At 39.3% G+C, this 19,139-nt stretch overlaps 3 protein-coding genes across 5 annotated transcripts; all 3 read right to left on the bottom strand.

The window, feature by feature from the left end:
* Positions 1 to 369: 369 nt before the first annotated feature.
* On the bottom strand, positions 370 to 7,165 carry myorg (myogenesis regulating glycosidase). Of its 2 annotated transcripts, none has more exons than XM_006784545.3 (3): positions 7,040 to 7,165; positions 4,695 to 5,072; positions 370 to 4,529 (listed from the first exon to the last, which is right to left on the bottom strand). In XM_006784545.3, exons 2-3 carry the CDS (start codon positions 4,955 to 4,957, stop codon positions 2,738 to 2,740), a joined length of 2,055 nt encoding a protein of 684 aa, XP_006784608.1. In that variant the 5' UTR covers positions 4,958 to 5,072; positions 7,040 to 7,165; the 3' UTR covers positions 370 to 2,737. The 2 variants fall into 2 exon arrangements, with proteins under 2 accessions (XP_006784608.1, XP_006784609.1); XM_006784546.3 differs by having other exon boundaries at positions 4,695 to 5,096; positions 7,040 to 7,108.
* A 147-nt stretch (positions 7,166 to 7,312) lies between these two features.
* Positions 7,313 to 9,173, bottom strand: LOC118453730 (uncharacterized). Of its 2 annotated transcripts, none has more exons than XM_035904899.2 (5): positions 9,012 to 9,173; positions 8,313 to 8,620; positions 8,188 to 8,235; positions 7,968 to 8,078; positions 7,313 to 7,858 (listed from the first exon to the last, which is right to left on the bottom strand). In XM_035904899.2, the coding sequence occupies exons 1-5, from the start codon at positions 9,129 to 9,131 to the stop codon at positions 7,768 to 7,770; spliced, it is 678 nt and encodes a 225-aa protein (XP_035760792.1). In that variant the 5' UTR covers positions 9,132 to 9,173; the 3' UTR covers positions 7,313 to 7,767. The 2 variants fall into 2 exon arrangements, with proteins under 2 accessions (XP_035760792.1, XP_035760791.1); XM_035904898.2 differs by having other exon boundaries at positions 8,188 to 8,238.
* Positions 9,174 to 10,174: 1,001 nt separating this feature from the next.
* On the bottom strand, positions 10,175 to 17,444 carry zgc:109965 (Nicalin-1-like). Its single transcript, XM_087841284.1, has 16 exons — positions 17,339 to 17,444; positions 15,822 to 15,984; positions 15,004 to 15,194; positions 14,691 to 14,835; positions 14,464 to 14,561; positions 14,252 to 14,329; positions 14,048 to 14,151; positions 13,518 to 13,606; positions 13,265 to 13,404; positions 12,990 to 13,168; positions 11,688 to 11,775; positions 11,520 to 11,558; positions 11,027 to 11,199; positions 10,872 to 10,925; positions 10,698 to 10,776; positions 10,175 to 10,512 (listed from the first exon to the last, which is right to left on the bottom strand). The coding sequence occupies exons 2-16, from the start codon at positions 15,955 to 15,957 to the stop codon at positions 10,456 to 10,458; spliced, it is 1,650 nt and encodes a 549-aa protein (XP_087697410.1). The 5' UTR covers positions 15,958 to 15,984; positions 17,339 to 17,444; the 3' UTR covers positions 10,175 to 10,455.
* Between the last annotated feature and the right edge of the window lie 1,695 nt (positions 17,445 to 19,139).

Genomic DNA, 19,139 nt, shown 5'->3' on the forward strand with positions numbered 1-19,139 from the left:
AAATGAGGGATGGCTCAAGACTTTTACACAGTGCTGTACATTCATACAAACTGGCATTAGATATGCTGCCCTTTCACATTGGGGAAGAAAAAACCTTCAGTCAAAGATTCAGCTTTCAGTCTTGTTATGTGGCAAGATGGTCTTAGACAGAAATAGCCTTAGAGATTGGCTTGGCCCAGATGCTAAGTGAGAACAGCTATAAATAGGTAGAACAGCTGTGATGTCAAAAGGCAAAAACAAAATTCAGTGGATGTCAACATAGAAGCTACATTTCAAAAGGCAAAAGTTCAGCATGAACCCATAATAGGTCAAAAACAGAAACCATGAGAATATTTAAATTAATCCACACGAAGTCAAAAAGGGACATCATTAAAGTTGATTTATCCATTTATTCAATTTTAAAAGGATTTTGAATTTATGTCAAAATTTAAAACAAATGACAATGAAACAGACAAAACCAATAACAAGGTTGGGTTCTTGGATAGCCTTTGATATGCCAGTCAGAGGAATATGTTACTTAACGTATTCTAGTTGGATGAGAAGATCAATATCTGTTGCACCTCTTGATAATAGCATACATGATATTACATACTGTACTTTGATCTATAACTGTGGTGGAGGGAAAAAAATAAATAAATGGACATTTGTAGCTACATAGTGAAAAAAATTATAGAAAAGCCTGAGGAGCAAAGACATCATGTTCTGCAACATTAACGTTACACTTCAACCCATTTACGCATCACAAATATTACCTCACAATCAATACATTCCCATTTCCAGAAAAGTTCAGATGTTGTGTAATATTTATATTACTGCAAGATGCATTTATATAAAATTGCGCCTTGTGAGTTGTATACTTTTTTTTTTTTTAATTAACAGTTGAGCAATAGTTTTAAGCAACTTCTTTTATCAAGCCAATTTCTTGAACTCATAAGACCAAATGATGATGCAAATTAAAAGCAAAATGTTTTCTCTTTGTTTTCCCCTGACATTTCAGCTGCTCAAAACCTTGGTCTCCAGTATAGGCAGGCCAGTTTAGCACCAGGACTCTCCATGATCTTACTGAAATAGCCAAGGCCTTCCCTTAAAATAATATTAATAAAATAAAAATAAAAGCCATACATTGCCCAGAAAACTGTGTGCATTGAGTAAAATGTCGTTTAAACTGTGCCCTGCTAATAGGCAAATGAGTACAATTTTGACTGGCAAGAACACAGGACAGTTTTTCACTTGTCTTCATTCATTTTAAATGAAAAAAAAGTAGTGATGTGTGTGGATCTTGCTTAATATTTTTTCTTCTTCTTTGAATAGCAGAGATAATGTGCATTAACTGATACAATAACAATGTTTTTGGTCCAGTTAGTTTAATGAAGTGTCATTCTACCACCTCCAATTAAATATGGGCCTGAAGTAATTAGCAAATAGTAACAGTCTCTTCTTTTATTCTCTTTACTCTGTATTGACATTTCTTTTAAAATAGGGCTGTAATAAATGCATTTTAAAAAATCTAATAATCACTTTGCAAATAGTTATTAATAAAGGGCACATCACTGCCGTTAAATTAATCACACAAATAAAATCATTGTAGCATTACAAGTGATTATTAAATTATACTAAATTTACAACACCTATCATTTAAATTTTTTTAAATTATACCAAAAAAATGCTACAGAACTGCTTATTATTTTGGACGTGGCAAACACTGCATAAGACATGAAAGTATTACTGCCTTTTTAGCTGCATACAAGCTTAGCCAAGATCATTAAAAGAACTGCGAGATACTTCAAACGGCCTGAGAAAACCATTACCTGAGTCAGAAAGGACAACATTCAAAGCTTAATAAAAGGAGTCTCCTTCTTGTCTAAGAGTAGTTACATGACTCGGTGTTGCATTAGTGAGAGCTGTGCACTTTGTAATGATTAAACCTCAAGCACTGATTCTAATGAATGAAGCATTAAAGATAACTTCCTGAGAAGTATCCAATAACGACACCCCTTCAGTCATCCTCCCACCACAGTCTGTTTGGCTTAAGCTGAAATTCAAAGTGCTGCGAGGCTCAAATCTATAACAACTTTATAGCATTCACTGGCAATTAAGCTTAACTTCTTTCACAGTTAGTAAATCCTCTTTTTAACAAATGTCTCAAGTATGTGGCTTAAAGCAACACAGATAGTTTTAAAAATCTTACAGACACACATAAAAATATGCTTAACTAATGAGTTTTAAAACATACCTTCATTACTGTAAAATAATAAGTGGTTTGGCACATTAGTCTTGCTAGATCTGGTAAGACAATTAGCTTATGGTGGCCATTGTTGGCTAATATTGCATGCATACAAACATAAAAGATCAGTGTCTATCACATTTTACCATTTATCAAGATTAATTCTGCCAGACACCAGAAGTTATATGATTTCAGTTTAAATGACACTAAGCTATGATTCATTATACCATAAAATACTAAAGACAATGTTGTAATTATTAGTTTAAATCAAATTGGGGAGAAAAAAAATCAGCGATGATGAAGTTTTAAATGTTTTTGAGTGACAATGTTCACATTTGTAAAGTAATGTGCTGTTAAAATTTTAATTTCTATAAAATGAAAAAAAAAACAACAACATTTTTCCCCCACAAATCTGTCCATATAACATCCATCCACCCACCCAAAAGGACTTGTGAAGCTTGTCCCACAAGCAAATCGGAGCATAAAATAATCAAGACTGTTATTTACCTGCTGCTACACCCAAAGAAAATAGGCAATTTCATCCAGGTCTACAGGATAGTCTGTGAGGTGCAATGGTTCCTTGATATCAAATCTCTCCCCCTTGTAGCTTCTCCAATGGCCAGCTGGGAGGTAGATGTCTCTCTCTTGCTTTCCAGGCTCTAAAACTGGGGCTACCATGAGGTCATCCCCAATCAGGAACTGGGAGTCAATTTTATAGGCTGTCTCATCACCTGTGGCAATCCACCACACTGGTCGTATGATTGGGTCCCCAGTGCTCAGCACCTCGCTGGCCAGCTCCAGGACCCTTGGTGCCACAAGACTTTCATGGAGGGCGGTGTATTTCCGAGCAATTTCAACTACATCATCGCCGTACTCCCACGGTGGAATAGAAAACTGCATAGAGGGCATGAAGGCTGATAGCTCCAACCAGCGGATATAAAGTTCTCGGTCAGGTAATCCACGATTTCCATATGTGCGGTTCACATGCGCATTCCCTCCAATCATATCTGGTAAAATGAACTGGTAGCCCAGAATGCTAATGGTGAGCACTGCAGGAATAACAGATTTGAGACCCAACTCATAGCCCCAAACTGAGTCTCTGTCAATTGGTCTGAAAAAGCAGGATATGTTCTGGGACTGGTAACCACTGCGCGCCTCAGCTCTGTCATTGTACAGGCTTGCCATTTCTGTGTAACGTCTTGTGAAAATACTCGGGTCCCGAATGGATTCCAAAGTCTTAAATTTCCATGGTAAGTAGTTAGCCTCTCCTGCCTCAAATTTAAAAGAGGACACCCCATACCTGGATCGCAGTGAACGTAACTGGGAGGCAAACCAATCACGGGTTTCAGGGTTTGTGAAATCCAAGATGCCACCAATGCCATTCCACCAACGCACTAAGGCTGACAGTTGACCTGTAGGCTCTCGGACAAACAATCCCCTCTCTACACAGGTATGGAAGTTTTCTGAATCATGATTAACAAAAGGGTGTATCCAGAGAGACACCATAAAATCATCTGACTTCAGTTTATGAAACATAGCGGAGGCATTGGGGAACTTAACTGGGTCAAACTCAAAGTCCCCATAGTGGCGGGAATAGCCATCATCTAGTTCCATTTGGCTACAATTGAAGTTATACTTCCGAATGTTCGCAGCATATGTCAAAAGCTTTTCTTGGTCAATGTCAGTTTTATGTAATGCCCATGTTGACCAACTAGGATGGCGAAACATAACTTCGGCAGGCACTTTGTTTGGCTTGTTGAAGTATCTGCGGACCATGTACTTGTGTATGGATGTTACATCCGATCCCACACAAACTCTGTAGCTAAGTTCCGCACATGGCATTTCCCCTGGGTTTGGCTTAAAGGAACTATCATTATACCGTGCTTGGAAGTACATGGTCTTCTCTGTGTCATTCCAACCCAAATGGAAGGGCACAGAGTTATTGATCTTGATGGCAGTGGCATTAGATGAAATCCAGTAACTCTCTAAAATTCCACCGAACTCATCACGATTCGAGTAGATGTCACTAGTAACAAATGGTTTTGGAGCTTGTTGGCCAGAAATAGAAATAGGCCAGTGTTGAACTGCTGACACTGCACCTCCATACCAGTGTGCAAACTTGTATGTCATTGCATGCTCTACGGGAATGTCAGGAACCACTTCCTCCCAGCGCACACGGTAGCATTGGACAGTATCCTTGGGCCGTACTGTCTCAATGAAAAAAATCAGTTTTCTATCTGTGGTGCGGACGCAGCTCAGAATCTCACCTTCTTTAGAGCAGGAATCTAAATCAAGGGTTCCTGACCTGTCAAGATTCAAAAGTAATTATATGCATTATCTCTTTACACAAATCTCACATTTCTGTTAAATGACAAAAAGTTCAGCACATATTTAAAATAAAGGATCTAAAGGTCTCATTTTTTCTGCATATGGAAACTTAAATAGCAAAAAAATAAATTGAAATACCAACCTGAAATCCATTCTGAAAACGATAGACCCCCCCTGGTTTCGGATGATGTAGCCATCTTTATTCAGATCCAGCAGCTCAGTCTTAAGCAGTTCCGCTTTGCGTAAAGAGCGTATGTAGTAACACCACGCAGTCACAGCTGCAATCACCAGCACTAGCCCGATTACCCCAGCTCCAACTAAGGGTCGAGTGTCCTTGCTGAGTTTCTGCTTGGGGATAACATCTGTAACTGTGCCCCCTGCTCCACCTGGCACCACTTGGTACATGTTTGTGCTGTTCAATGTGCAAATCTCAAAGTAGCTTTTCCACAGATCATCAATATGTTTTACAGGAAACCTCTTCTGCTTGACACTTGGAAGGTTGTCACATCTGTTTTTCTTCCTGCCATGACAACGATATACCAGTCTTTAAAAAAAATTAAAAATTGGTGACGATGCAATTTGTAGATTTCATATTAACACAGTATTTTGAGGAAATCAAACTTCAATTACTATTTTGATTCTTTATAAGAAAAATGTGCAGGAGTTTTAGTGCATCCATGTTTCTTTCAGTAACAAACAGTCAGAATATACCAATGAAACTATCAAAGGACCTCCAGGAAAACAACCCCAGCCCCATCGGTGCTCTCAGTCCTTCTTGTTTCCCTGTCAGTTCAAAGCCTCCACTACATTTCCTGCGTTGTCTTACATGCTCTGCATTGCTGAACAAAGTGATTTCACAGCACTTAAAGGTATTAGGCTGTCAGAATGTAAACTTTAAAGATGTGTTTGAGATTTAACCAAACAAATCTACTGCCAATTACCCATAAAAAAAATAAGTAGATGTTCCCAGCAGTAATTCTAACCTATGAGTTCAATTGAAAGAATACTCATTTGTATGTAAGGAGGCGCAGAAGCAGAAAAGGGGATTTGGGCCTTAAACCTCTGCCAATGTCAGGAAGGAAAGTAAAGAATACTAAACATTGTGTTCTATCAAGCCCAACAAGCCAAAACTCCAAGTAACCCACACATCATTCGGTGCAAGTTTGACAGCAGAGTAAACAAGTCTAAGAAAAAGAAAACAGACAGAGATCCATTTGTAGTGCACCTCCCAGCGAAGGGAAGGCAGAAACTCTTATGGGTAAACTAATTAATGGCTGATGTTAGTTATTGTGGCTTTAACTAATCAGAGGAGATCTGATAAGAATGCACAGCCGATCTAGCGGAGTTCAGTCCTCTCCAACTCAGCTACATGCTCACTAGTCCTAACTACACTTGATGCTCATGCTCTGCCCTGGCAGCAGGGGTCGATAATAAACAAATGCTGGCTATTAATTAGCAATCTAATTGACTGATTCTGTGTTCAACCAGCCCTGGTATAGATTTCCCCCAACAGCAGTAGTGATAACATAAGCCTATCATTAATTAACAGAGAACTAACTGCTGGTAGCTCTGAGATTCAATCAAGCTGCTGGACCCAGTTAGGAAATTTACCAAGAAAGTCAGAAGATGATTTACCATTTGTAAGAGTTATTTCTTCTTTATTGTAATGGAAAACTACAAGGGTGAGTTTAAGAAATTAACCTATGACAGTTTGTGATTTGATATTGATCATATCAGGCTGAAACCAACACTTTGTTCAACAATTAATAGGGTTTTTTCCACCAAGAAGTACCTAATTGTTTCATCCACACAATCCTGGAAAACTGTGCAAGAGGCCACAGTGACATCTTTCCATTTCTTACAAATATGCACGTATGTGTAGACCAAATGATTTTTGCTTAGTTTTATGAAGCTAAAATTAAAAAAATGATGTGGCCAATCCTTTCTGCTCCAGTTTCAACGGCTTCTCACAAACAAACTCAAAGTTTTCAAGTACAGCATGTTCTTCTTCTAAAAGCTTTACACTGCATTTTTTTTGTTTAAGGTATTATCAAGAGGGCTCATATGCACCATTTCAGCTGATTCACTATCTACCATCACATGGAGGAAAAACAAACAGTGAAGTGCTGATAAAATCAGAGCAGCCATGTGAGAAAGAAACCCTCCATCAGTCTAAATCTAAGCTCGTGCGTGTGTGCAAAATTGACTGTTGTGTGCTGTGGAGTTTTTGCTTATATATCTGTCTCTTGTTAACTGCATAAATCGTGCACTACAGACAACAACAGCGCATTTCTAAGCATGTCTGAGTCTGTCGATGTATAGAGAGCAGTCGTTGGTTTTGCGCCTTAGTGGGTGGTGCGAGAAAGAAGAAAAATAACACGTAATCCATGTGCACTATAATTTTCGCTCACACTTGTTGCCCTTTTCTCTTCGGTTTGTTAGATTTTAAATTACATTTATAGTTTATTTTTGGGTTTTTTTGCCTACCGATCAGCAGCAGTCCCCCCGTCGACTCAAAGTACAACTTGTTTGCTTCTGTTCACACAAACAGCCCGTGAAAGGAATCAAAGCGTGCTGCTGGGTCTCCGCCCTGCACACGTCCATAAACGCCTGGGAAATGTAGTTCAGCAGAAAAGCAGCGCTCTGTGTTTTCTCATTCTGCTGCGCATGTGACAGTGTTGCATGCAAATTACGCAATACTTCACAAAGAACCCGATGAACCTTAAAGTCACCAAAAAAGTTCAGTGTATACAGAAGGGAGGAGTTGATCCTTAACAAAGTGAGGGTAATGCTTCCTTTATTTGTATCGACAGTGACACTCTTTCACTGCATTTGCTCTGGTAGTTGAAGACGGCATCATACTGTATCATTGTACTGATTTCCTTTTAAAGATTGACACACGTTTTCCTCAGAAGATTAAAATTTCAAAAACTCACGTACAGCACATTAGAGCCTCAGAGGCTCATTTGATCGTCAAAATCATCCCATGAGAAGATCTTTGGTACTGATTGAGCACTTAACTGCAAAAGTTTCCTTGCATTACACAATGAGATAACAGCTGTGCTTGTACACTCTACATGATTCACTCTTACACCTTGTCTCACTGGGTTAATTAACAGAGAATTAAGGAAAAGTTAACAATTGCTGCAGAGTAGCCTCAGGCTCTCCGTGGACCTCTTTGGGTCACCATCTTGGAAACCAGAGCTCTAATAATCCTAATAAAGGCTTTCAGACACAAACTCTGGGTGTATGATGTAGTGTCCAGCTTGGTAGGGCTTCACCACATGGAAACAGCTGTAGCAACCACTGCTGAGGAACCAAAAGAGAGAAAAAAGATTATCAGCAGCTATTATTAAATGCACCAAAACAAAAAGGGGGATATATTTCAATATATCACATTCGACTAAACAATCACCTGTTATCCCGGCTGCTGTTAGAACAGCACCTCTGGTATTTTGTCTGTACAAAGCTGCAAGGAGCTGCAGGAGTTTGGGCTCTTGTTTGAAGTGGAGCAGCTGTATTTCGCCTGTTCGAAAGAAGAAAAAAACTGTTTTTTAATAGAATTACTAGGTTATCAATCAATAATGTTCATCAGCCCTGAGACCATAAGAATAGGCCAAAGGTTATTTGCCTACCTGAGCTGCTGTGTTGAATGTGGATGGACATGCTTTTGATAACCCAGTCTGCTGTAAAGATAATCACTCTAAATCACTGAGTATTTATCTCTGGTCTGTTGATGGAATATACAGAATATATTTACCTTTGTGGGCTCTTCAAAGCAGTGCTGAGGTGGATGTCAGTGCTCGGGGAAGGTTCGGTCAGTTGTAGTTTCTGCAGTTTATCAGCAGAGGGCATGGCTTGTACTGTTGATGGGTTGACAGGGGGCATGTGTTGTGTTTTGTCGGTTGTATTTAGATAGCTGTCAGAACAAGTTGTAACAGGACCGTGAAATGAAAAATGTCTGACAGGGGGGAAAAGAGGGCGGCCGAAGTCCACAGGGGGCAAGGGATGAAGAAGTGCATGGGTTGACCTATTGTTTGACTGAAGGCTCCTGGGAAACAGAAAGTCCTTGGGAGGCAAAGAACAAATGGGACACATACATGTAAATTTTCTTAACTCTATTCATCCTTGGATGAATAAATAAGCATGGAGAAATTCCTGCATAATAGATAGGATACAGCTGTTATGATTCACAGAAAAATGTGCCCAACCAGTCAATTAGTAGGACACTTTTTTAATATAGCCAAACAAAATAGAGCAGTACGTATAATTGCCTCAGATTATCCTGTCTGCCTGAAATGAGCTATATTTTTCATATTTTCTGAATCACCTAGGGTGATATAGTATAACTTCTAATTTTGGAGACAAATTTGAAAAAAAAGAATAAAGAAATTCCAAACCACCCTGGCCTTTCATTCACTCAGATCACGTAGGCAGTATTGAAAGCTGTGTGTCTTACCGCCCGGGGCTGAGGGTTGTTCCTACGGTGGGCAGAGGTCGGTCGAAGTTGTGCTCTTTTCACTGTGCCTGGAGATCTGAACTGTTCATTGTACACTGTGATGTATAGTTGGGGAACCATCTTCACTGACTGCCTTACTTACTTTTCCACTGCTTACATCCAGATCAGTCTGCCTGAATGGAGCATGCAGCATCACTCACCTCCCCCTGACACCTGCTAACTCCACCCCTTCCCCGAAAACAGTGTACCTCCTCTTTGTATTACCTTTGTCTGTGTGTTTGTTTGTTTGTTTGTTTGTTTGTTTGTTTGGAAATATTGTCTAATATTTATGGGGGTTTATTGTTCCTCGAGTGTGATTACCACCTACTTCACTGTCATATTTTTATATTATTTATTCTATATTTATATAACAACATGACATTTCTCTTGCATCAGTAGTTATAAATCCTGCATGAAACCCTGTCAGCCTCCAAATTGATAAAACCTTTTGTTTAACCTGGAGCTATTCTGATTAATGTACTCTGTTGGAAGGAAAGCAGATTAAGGGCATCCTTGCTGAAGCAGAAAAACTCTTTGTGCTACCTGAGCACTCGGCCACTAATCCTCCTTAGCTGCAAGCCCCCTGCAGAGACACACATACCTGGGGTCACAGCCCATGACCTATTTCCCTCCCAGGGGCCTTCACAAATAAGCCACCACTGATCTCCAACACTTCTGGCCGTTCAGCTGCCTCGTAGTTAAAATAAACTCAGCGCTATCAGATCAGCAGAAAAGGAGTGAAACAGCAGAGAAATGGGGCTTCTAAAAATCTTCACCACCACCACCACCACCCAGTGTCACCTCTGTTCACTGTCAGCTTGCCACATAAGCATTAATAATTTACCAAGCGCTGTAGGGTGCCTTTGTGTCTCCAGCGCTCTCACTGACTTATCTGTGACAGGAACTGGCTGTTCATCTAGTGAAGTGGTTGGGGCCTCGTTTGACAGCCATGTTAAGCCCAGTCAAATCCACGCGAACAGATGCAGAGCAGAGGATATGGGGAATCATAGTAATGATCTGGCAGGAGTGTCCTTCACAGGAGCTCAAATCAGATCCAGGGCTGTGCGTTCCCAGCTTTGATACAGTTTTCATACAGCTTGAAACAACTTCTTTATTTCGTTTCATTTTGTTTCAAACGGCACATTCGGAGCCTGTTAATGTAAGTAATTTTCACAGTTAAGTGACTTCAAGTGTAATGAAAGGTACAAACATCTTTTTTTTAAAAAAAACAAACAAACAAACAAACAAACAAAAAATTTACACTTCAAAGTAAATTCCCATTTTATATGAGATCCATATGATCATGCAAAGAGGCTTCCTGCTGCACACCCGGCAAATGTCCAACATGTGCAGAGCTGACTTCAAAGCGCTTGTCATGGAGTCGGTGGTCGTAGTCGTAGTGGATTCAGTGGTGCTTAGTTTTAACTGCTGCTTTTAGTTTTGTGTAGAGAAAACCGAAATTCTGTTAAAAGAGAAAGAATAGGTTATTTTAACCTGGTAGTGCTTTTAGACTACGCAGAATGACGAATAAACAGTGCTGTAGCTGCACTGTCTACAGTTCCTTGTAAACAGTGCAGTTACATGGAAATATGAAATACAGTATGATTAGATAATATAATATGGACGTCAAACAGTGCATTAACACACCTGGATTGCGTAGTAAACAATACCCAGGTAAGCAGCAATGCAGCCTCCCAGGAACAGATCAAAGGCAGCAGGCTTCACTCTGAATTAAAAAATGCACATTAGAGTTTTAATGGCTTATTAAATTTAACATATACTCTAAAATTTAAAAACAGATATAATAATACCGATATCTACCTGTACATGACTATTGGTTGGCTCATTTGATCAAAGAAGGTAATATCAGGATCCCTGCAGGAAGAAATGTTGTTGATCATTATTATTGTTGTCGTGGTATGACCAATTGGATTGAAAAGATGTGCTTTCTACTCAGATAGCTGTATTTTTTTTACCTCTTGTCCTGTCGGAAGGTGTGTCTGTGGACTTGCTGCAGATAGCGCTTGAATTCGTGCTCCAGTGAGTTGACCAGCAAGATATGACTGGGTTCCTTATCCAGCAGCTGAGTAGCCCGAGGGACTGATGTCAGGAAAGACATCAAACTGGAGATACGACTGTCCAGAATGTCCTGAATTACAGATTTGGATGTGGGTTTTGCAGAGGGAAAAAAGAAATCACACAAAACTCAGCTTCTACTCTGCATGTATCGGTTCTTATGATTTAAAAAATAGACTCTGTTTAGACTTTTTCAGTTACATGTAGATATAAATCTTTAAGAAATGACATTAAAACATGTTTGAATAAATAACCTCAGTGATCCATCCCTAACCTTCAGATGATTATGAGGAATAAGCTGCTGAAAGACTCAAACACTGTGTCATGTCTCTAAACTAACACCAGAGGTCAGCACTTCTCTGTACATACCAATCAAAATAACTGGGAACTTACCAGCTGGCCCTTGAAAACTTGCACATCCTTTGGTGAACCCTTGTGAAAAATAAACACACAGTAATGACACATTAACATGGCTATTTTAAAGCAATGCTGACGTAATGAAAATATACTTTCTGCCTTTATTATATTTACAGTATGCTGTGTTTTCATGCATTCAGTCACCTTGTCAGAGAGATTGTACATGTAGCGGGCCAGCGCTTCTGCTATGATGATGCCATTTCGCTTAAGTTTCCGGAAATCCACTTTTGACCTAGATGTGATAGTCACATGAGTAAATATCTTTTAATGCCCTGTGAAAATACACTTAACTCAACAATCTGTTGGACAAAAACACAGTTTTGTAATTTTGCTTATGTACACCACCACGGTGGATTTTAAACCAAACAATCAAGACGTGTTTGAAGTGCAGGCTTTCAACTTTGATTCAGAGGGTTTTATATGATAAAAATCTGCATTTTGAACTGTGAACAATGAGTTTTGCAGCATTTGGCTGAATCTAAGTAGAAAATATAGCCCTGTACACTTCCAAATTCATCCTGCTGCTTACATAAGCAGTCACATCATCAATAAGCAATAGTGACCCAGTCCCAACGTCTCCCACACGTGCCTATGCTATAACATTGACTCCACAATATTTAACAGATGCTTCAGATCACGAGCTGTTTCTATCCATCTCTGCACTTCTGTCTTCCCATAATTCTGGGACAAGTTCGACTTTGATTCATCTGTCAAAAGACTTCTTTCCCCACAACTGGGTAGGCTCAGATGTTTCAGATGTTTTCTGACAAAGAGTAATCTGGCCTCCCTTTTCTTTATTATAACCAATGGTTTTCACCCTCTGTACTTCCATCCCAAAGGCTTCTTTAGATTGTAGATTGATCCATGATCTAGCTCCTCAAAAGTGTTCTTGACTTGGTTAGATATTGTGAAGTTGTCTTAACCATGGAAATAATTCTGTGATCATGTACTTTAGCTGCCTTTTTTGGTCTAACCAAACCACAGACCCACACCTTTTTAAGAATATACTGTGCAGTCTCTCTATGATAGTTAGTTCTGAATTTTTCAACCTAATGATGGCCTCCCTCACCTCCACTGATATCGCTCTGAGTCTTATATTAAAAATTACAGTGAAACACTATAAAACAAATTGAACGCTTTGAGTCAAACTGAGATATTATATCTGCTTCATTAGTCATGAAAAGCAAGGGAACAGTCCTCAGCTGGCTATGAGACTGCTTGTCAGTGTATTGCCTAATTAATTTTGAGCCTCTGAAACTGAAGGACTGGATATATAAATAAGTGTCTGTCGGTGTAAACCTTTTGTAAAAGCTGAAAAGCTGACTTTATTCACACATTAATTCTTTTACTTAAAATACTCCACTGTGGTGTATAGGGACAAACAACCTCAATGCTCTTCAGGTAGCTCAAATACTACTAATAATAATATCCATAAACAAAACTTGCATGGTGTCTAGCATAGAGCCACGAAGTTCAGATTTAGGATCTTCCAGATGAGACAGAGTGAAGCCCAGGATCCTGCGTAGGCTGTAGCGCTCATGCTCCCAGGCTACAGTAGACTCCACAAGATTGATCTTTTTATGAACCAAACCCACCTTCACCCAGGGAAATCTGGAGGAAACCACCTGGAGGGCAATTAAATAAGATATTTGCACAAATTACTAAGACTGATAAGATCTGGTTGCTTTTCTTGCACGTGTAGAAACAGCTCCGCTGGTTACCTCCTCCAGTTGTTGGATGAAAGACTGCATTGGAGTGTCGGGTTTAGGAGGGCGGGAGACGTGCATGTACAGCTCATCGCCGTTGGCCAGTGTATCCAAGCACAGGACAAATGCCACATTGTCATGGAGAAGGCTGGACTCTGGATGGAAAATATTTAGCTTTAAAAACCTGACATTTTGTGTTTTAATTCACATTAGCACATACAGCACACAGCCCACTCATGTTCAGTGAGTGGCAAAGCTGAAAACTCACCAGCGTGGTCCAAATTCTCTTCAATCCACCTCTTTGTTCCAAAGAAATTGTATTTTCCTCCTCCGGTCAAGGAGAACATTAAATTAAATCTAAAACACACACATACACACACAAAAAAAACAAAATTATTCAACAGCTTAACTTATTAACTATAACTGACCAGCACTGGCTGTTAGTTTCCCTCAAGGGTATTTTCCGATCACTATCAGTCACTCAAAGCAACATCATTAGAGCCATGCAATTACAAAAGCTTTCACAGTCCAGCTGAGGTTACAATGAAAGCTAAGTTTGAAGATAGGTGTGGTCCCTGAGTAGTGAGTAACAAGGCCCTAATTTTCCTTTCCTGTTTTACTTTTCAGTGTATACTTCCTCCATACAGAATACAGTATCTTTTTCCAGCAGCATATTATCTTGTTCAACAACAGGCACAGCGGGAAAATTCATTGGAATTGCTGCGTGTTCATCTGCTTTGTAGAGACATTTATCGACTTTGCCTTCGCTTTATAATCTTACAATGAATTGGAACTTACTGTGGTCTGGTTCTGGGACTACTGTAGAGTTTTTGGAAGAGACGGGCCAACTCAATTAGGATTGTGACACCACCGGCATTTGAGTCTGCTCCATAAGACAGCCACTGTAAAATGCACACACACACATACGGTTCGAGCACAGTCTGATACTCTATCTGCTAAAATTTACACCTAATTTCAGAGGTGTTTTACGATTTGACTCACAGGGGCAAGCCCAAAAGAGTCATAGTGGGCTGCGATGACTATAGTGGGTGCATCCTCTACTGCTCCTAGAAGAACTCCCTGAAATAATCATCCCCAGGCATATATCACAGAATCAAAGTGCATTTGCAAGCAGATTGAAAATTATTTAACTGATATTGAATGATCTAATCAATTTTATTCCTCTATGGGGAATTATTGGGTCCCAAACTCACCTCCAGTGTGATTATAGCATTGTCAGTGGTGGCCTTAATTGGGGCATTGTTGATCACTAAAATCTGAAAAGCTGTAGCCGTGACCATACTGCGGAGGACTGTCAACAAAAGAAGAAATGCACCAGAACCGTGAGTAATACCGTAACTTTCTTTTTAGTTTTCCCCGTGCATTAGTCCAAACAACCACCATTAAGCATTTGCATGTATCTCGTTGTTGTATCACTTACCTCTGACAAAAATGGATGATGTCCGGGTGGCTGCAGCCTGTTTCACCTCCTCATACATGCAGAGCAGCTGTTCATCCTCAGGTGCCACATACACTGGCATGAGGGTCTCCTTCTGCAAGGTCTCGCTTTCACTCACCATAAATGACTGAGAGACAAAATGCTTTACTTAAACCAAAGGGTTGAGAAACAATTGTAATCTTGATTAAGAGTTTCTTAATATCTTCCTTACAATCCTGTTTTCTTCTGATTTCCTTAGTAATTGAGTGATGTGTCTATAACAGAAGGAATGCTTTTAAGTATTATAATTTATTACCTCTACTGCATTGTGAGGCATACTGGAGATATTTTGGGGCAGCAGGATCAGGATGGCAGCTGCATTTTGTCGCTGGGCCTCGGAGTATTTTTCTGTTGTGAAGTCTTCCACCTTCATTATCACACAGCGGCGGGTTAGCGACGGCTCTTCTGCTGAGCGTGCCTCCGCAACAACAATGGCTCCACGACAGCCTCGGCGAACGAGACAAGAGAAGGCAAATGATACATAAATACCAACTTGGGCAACATAGAAACTCTACTTTAAACGCAGCTTCCTCTTCCTGTTTTTTTACACAGAAAAAAGCCTTTAGCAAACCAATCTGTTTCCAGTGGCAGTGACCACAAGCTCTCAGTGGTCAAGAAATATTAGTTCCCTCAGTCAGCTGTAATTTTTAGGTAAAAAAAAAATCCTGTTGGAAGACCTTGCCTCGGCTTTCCAGCTAATCTGCACATTTTAAAAAAAATACACTGAAAATGGTTTCCTTAGAATTTGAAACATAATTTATGCTCAGAATAGGTTCTATATAAATATCCAGTTTTTCCTATATTCCTATAAAATGCTCTAAAATTGGTTACCAAATTTGTAGTAGTTTCATGCGCACCCAGGTTAAACTATAATTTGAGTTTAACACAGACAAACTCTCTTCCTGGAACATATTGATTTCAAAATATCCTTTCAGCACCAAAGCTTGAATATGCATCATATGGCACATTTAAGGTCAAACAAAAAACAAGCAACACTTTAAATTTAGAAGCAATTTTATGCTACAGATTTGTCATTTTTCTTTTATTATAATATATAGGTGTGTCTGAACTTACCATACTTATGCTGTCCCAGGTTGTACTGTTGCATCCTATAGGCAGTGAACTCATAGGACGACACGGCAGGGAGAGCGGAGCCATGCAGAGACTGCACGCAAAGCAGCAGTGCAATGGCAGCTGTGCTCTGCAACATGATGTGGCATCCAGTTGTGATCTCAGGCTAGGGAGGATGGTTAATGTAAGACTTCATAAGAGACCAGACTTCCTTCAGTGCTGTACAAAAGTCTGGAGCCACCCTTCATTTATTGCTTCCACGAAGCCAGACGTTCTTGGAATTTTTATTTAAAGTGGTCTTTAGCAATAATTCTTCATGCTTTCTGAAGATGTGGCTTGCTTTTTACTTATACTGAAACCAGTCCTTGTACCTAATTATTTTAAGAGCTAAGCCACTTAACACTAACATACAAATTGAACAAGTGGAGGAAAAGTGGAAGGCCTAAAAACTATCTAGAGCAGATGAACGATATTTGGAAGTCACGTTCTTAAGAGATAAGATCCACTAAATCCACCTGACACAGAACCCAAGAGTTGGTCAGTTGGCCTTCAGTTGGCTTACTGTTCACTGAATCCTCAACAGTGGAAGGATGGGTGTCAAGAAGCAATTTAGAATCCAGGGATGGGGAGAAAAGGCTGAGGTGTGCCAAATTATACAAGAACTGCGAGCAAAATCAGTGGCGATTGTAAATTTTTGGTTCAAATCATCATTAATATGTACAGATTTGTACCTGTGAGAGGTACAACAAGCCTACAGCTTACATGGTGGAGGCTTTGTCATGCTTTCGGGCTCTTCTCAAAACTGATGGAATTATTAGTGCCGAAAAGTGCCATCAGATTTTGATCCACCATGCAATGCCATTTGAAAAGCATTATGAGAATGATCCCAAACATACCCCCCAATGCAGTAAAAGCATACCTGGATAGAAAAACACAAAATGGCTCACTATTAATCATGGATTGGTTTCCCCAGAGCTTTGACCTCAACATTAACAACATCCAAAAAGAGCTTTGATTGCACTTCTAGAGGCCTGGAGAACTATTCCTGAGGATGACTCAAAGAAATGACAAGAAAACTTGCCTAAGAGAATTCAGGCTGTATTGAAGAATAAAGGTGGTCATACCAAATATTAACTTTCAAGCTGGTTAGAATTGTATAAACTGTTTTTGCCTTTTAAACCGTATTTCCATTTATGTTTCCACATGTTAGATATAAAGAAATGAGGGGTGACTCAAGACATTTGCACATTATATCTATTATAATATTTTGTGTTTAAATAAAGTCTTTGATAGGGCCAACAGTGTAAGGCAGAACAGATAAGGTGACAGTAATCACCCTATTCACCACAGGTTTTACAAATACCATACAAGTTTCTAGATGGATGAAAATGAGGTTATCATCATCACCTACTAACCAGTATGTGAATCTTAACCAGGAATTCCTTCGATAAGGAGCCCTTCTCTGTTCACAGTGACATTTCCGAACACAAAGTCAGTCACTAACAGAAAATGTTCCTTACCTGTCCTCCTGCAGTCTTTTCTCATGAGGCTTTCTTTCTTCCTTCCTCAACTTCGGTGTTACTCCTTGCACATGGACACATGCTACCGTTAACTCCTGGGATTCAAGGCATCTAGGTAAGCCACCATTCACCATCTGCTCCAGAGGGATCAACTCAAAGCTAATCACAAATGCCCAACCCCCTGCACTCACTACTCCATCAATCTATTGTTCCCTCCCTCCCCACCTTGCCCGTTTTGGACGTAATGTCATATACTTCAGTAGGCAATCACCCATTACCAGCAGAGTCTCTGCAGGGAAGGCAAGGAAACTCTTCCAGCCAGTAGCTGTTTGTTTCATCTCCTGCAGGGAAAACTACCAGAGTCTAAAGAAGTTAAAGAATATAACTGGATATTACAGAGTCACACGGCACCATCAAAGTTGAGATATCTAATATTTATTTTTATTTTTTTTTGATATGTTGTACTATACACAGAACTTTAACACTATTAAAATCTAAATGGAACCTGTTCACAATCATCATAACAACAAATAAAAAGCTTCAGTCTGTGTATGAATTATTTCCCACATGTGAAAGTAAACAAAAAACACACGACTGAAAATAAATAGCTTCAATTACAAGAAATTACCCTAAACTCAAGTCAGTGAAGAAGTCAGCTACACCTTAATTTATACATCAGCCACAAGTATTGCAATCGGTAGAAGATAATTGTGATGACTTGTGTGAAAATCCATTAGGATGATGTTAATGGTGGAAAAAAAATACAGCTCCACAGTCACACGCAATCACTTCCTCATCATATATGCTAACTGTGCATCCACCTACTAGCTACACTGGTGACATTTTAAATTACCTACTGTGCTGTTGATGGACTTTTCTACTTTTTGCACATGATTTTATTGTCTAAACACATGGCACCTCTTTTCAAAATGTAAACTATTTTTAGTGTGCACTTTTCTAAATCAAATGCTGCAGGAACACTGAGGTTCTATCAGGGATAAAAGGGAAATAAGCAATATTTTCTGAATTGTTAATTCAGATAAATAGTTTTTTAGTTATCTCTATCCAATCAACTTTTAGTTGTTTTATGCTATAAATACGGTACTACTTCCTTATATAGTACAGTGCAAAGGTTCATCTCTTGATGACCACCACTACAAACAAAAAGCTAAAGCAAGATCACAAAGCAAGAGTCCTTTAGGAGGTAAACATTACACACTGTATCTCCAATCGCATCAGTCTTTTAGATCTTGATTGTTACTGGTGCTTTTTGTAGTCTTTCATTATCATAACAGAAAAACATAAAAGAAATCAACACACAACACATCAACAGCCTCAAAATGAGGCTCTGCACTGTAGATGCGCAGTATTTGTAACTCCTTGAATATTCGCCAGTACTTCTTGTTACTTTACACTGCAATTGAATGTAAAGTGCACACAGACTCACATGTACGCTATCAGCTACGTTTCATTCAAGCTGTAGAGCTCATCCATTTTGAAATTATTTTAAAGAGATGGTGTCTCTGAATGCTTCATGATCATGAACAGTGGTACACTTCTAAAAGCTCATTACTTGAATTTTTCTGAAGCAGCTGGCGCGACCTTACATGATCATTTCTTTTGGAGTCGATTCACGTTCAAGTGACTTTTACCATCAACCACAAAATAAATATGTTGTCTGCAGAGTTCTGCCAATCTTCAGAGTAATAAAATCATTAAAAAGAAAAAAGGAAAACAAAGAATGCTCTTTCAGTACATTTAAACAACAAATAATAATAATGGATTGCATTTATATAGTGCT

The sequence above is a fragment of the Neolamprologus brichardi genome, chromosome 5 (genome assembly GCF_056152115.1).
Source record: "Neolamprologus brichardi isolate AB-2024 chromosome 5, ASM5615211v1, whole genome shotgun sequence".
Classification (NCBI taxonomy): Eukaryota; Metazoa; Chordata; class Actinopteri; order Cichliformes; family Cichlidae; genus Neolamprologus; species Neolamprologus brichardi.

Bases quoted from the DNA above. Each gene is read 5' to 3' on its own strand.
- myorg (XM_006784545.3), bottom strand. From the start codon at position 4,957: ATGTACCAAGTGGTGCCAGGTGGAGCAGGGGGCACAGTTACAGATGTT. The intron at 4,530-4,694 runs GTTGGTATTTCA...GAATCTTGACAG, and splicing joins GTTTTCAGAATGGATTTCAG to GTCAGGAACCCTTGATTTAG.
- LOC118453730 (XM_035904898.2), bottom strand. From the start codon at position 9,131: ATGGTTCCCCAACTATACATCACAGTGTACAATGAACAGTTCAGATCT. The intron at 8,239-8,312 runs GTAAATATATTC...TTATCTTTACAG, and splicing joins GCTTTGAAGAGCCCACAAAG to CAGACTGGGTTATCAAAAGC. The intron at 7,859-7,967 runs GTGATTGTTTAG...GTTCCTCAGCAG, and splicing joins AACAGCAGCCGGGATAACAG to TGGTTGCTACAGCTGTTTCC.
- zgc:109965 (XM_087841284.1), bottom strand. From the start codon at position 15,957: ATGTTGCAGAGCACAGCTGCCATTGCACTGCTGCTTTGCGTGCAGTCT. The intron at 14,562-14,690 runs GTAAGTGATACA...TTTTGTTGACAG, and splicing joins ATCATCCATTTTTGTCAGAG to TCCTCCGCAGTATGGTCACG. The intron at 14,152-14,251 runs GTGAGTCAAATC...TGCATTTTACAG, and splicing joins ACTCTTTTGGGCTTGCCCCT to TGGCTGTCTTATGGAGCAGA.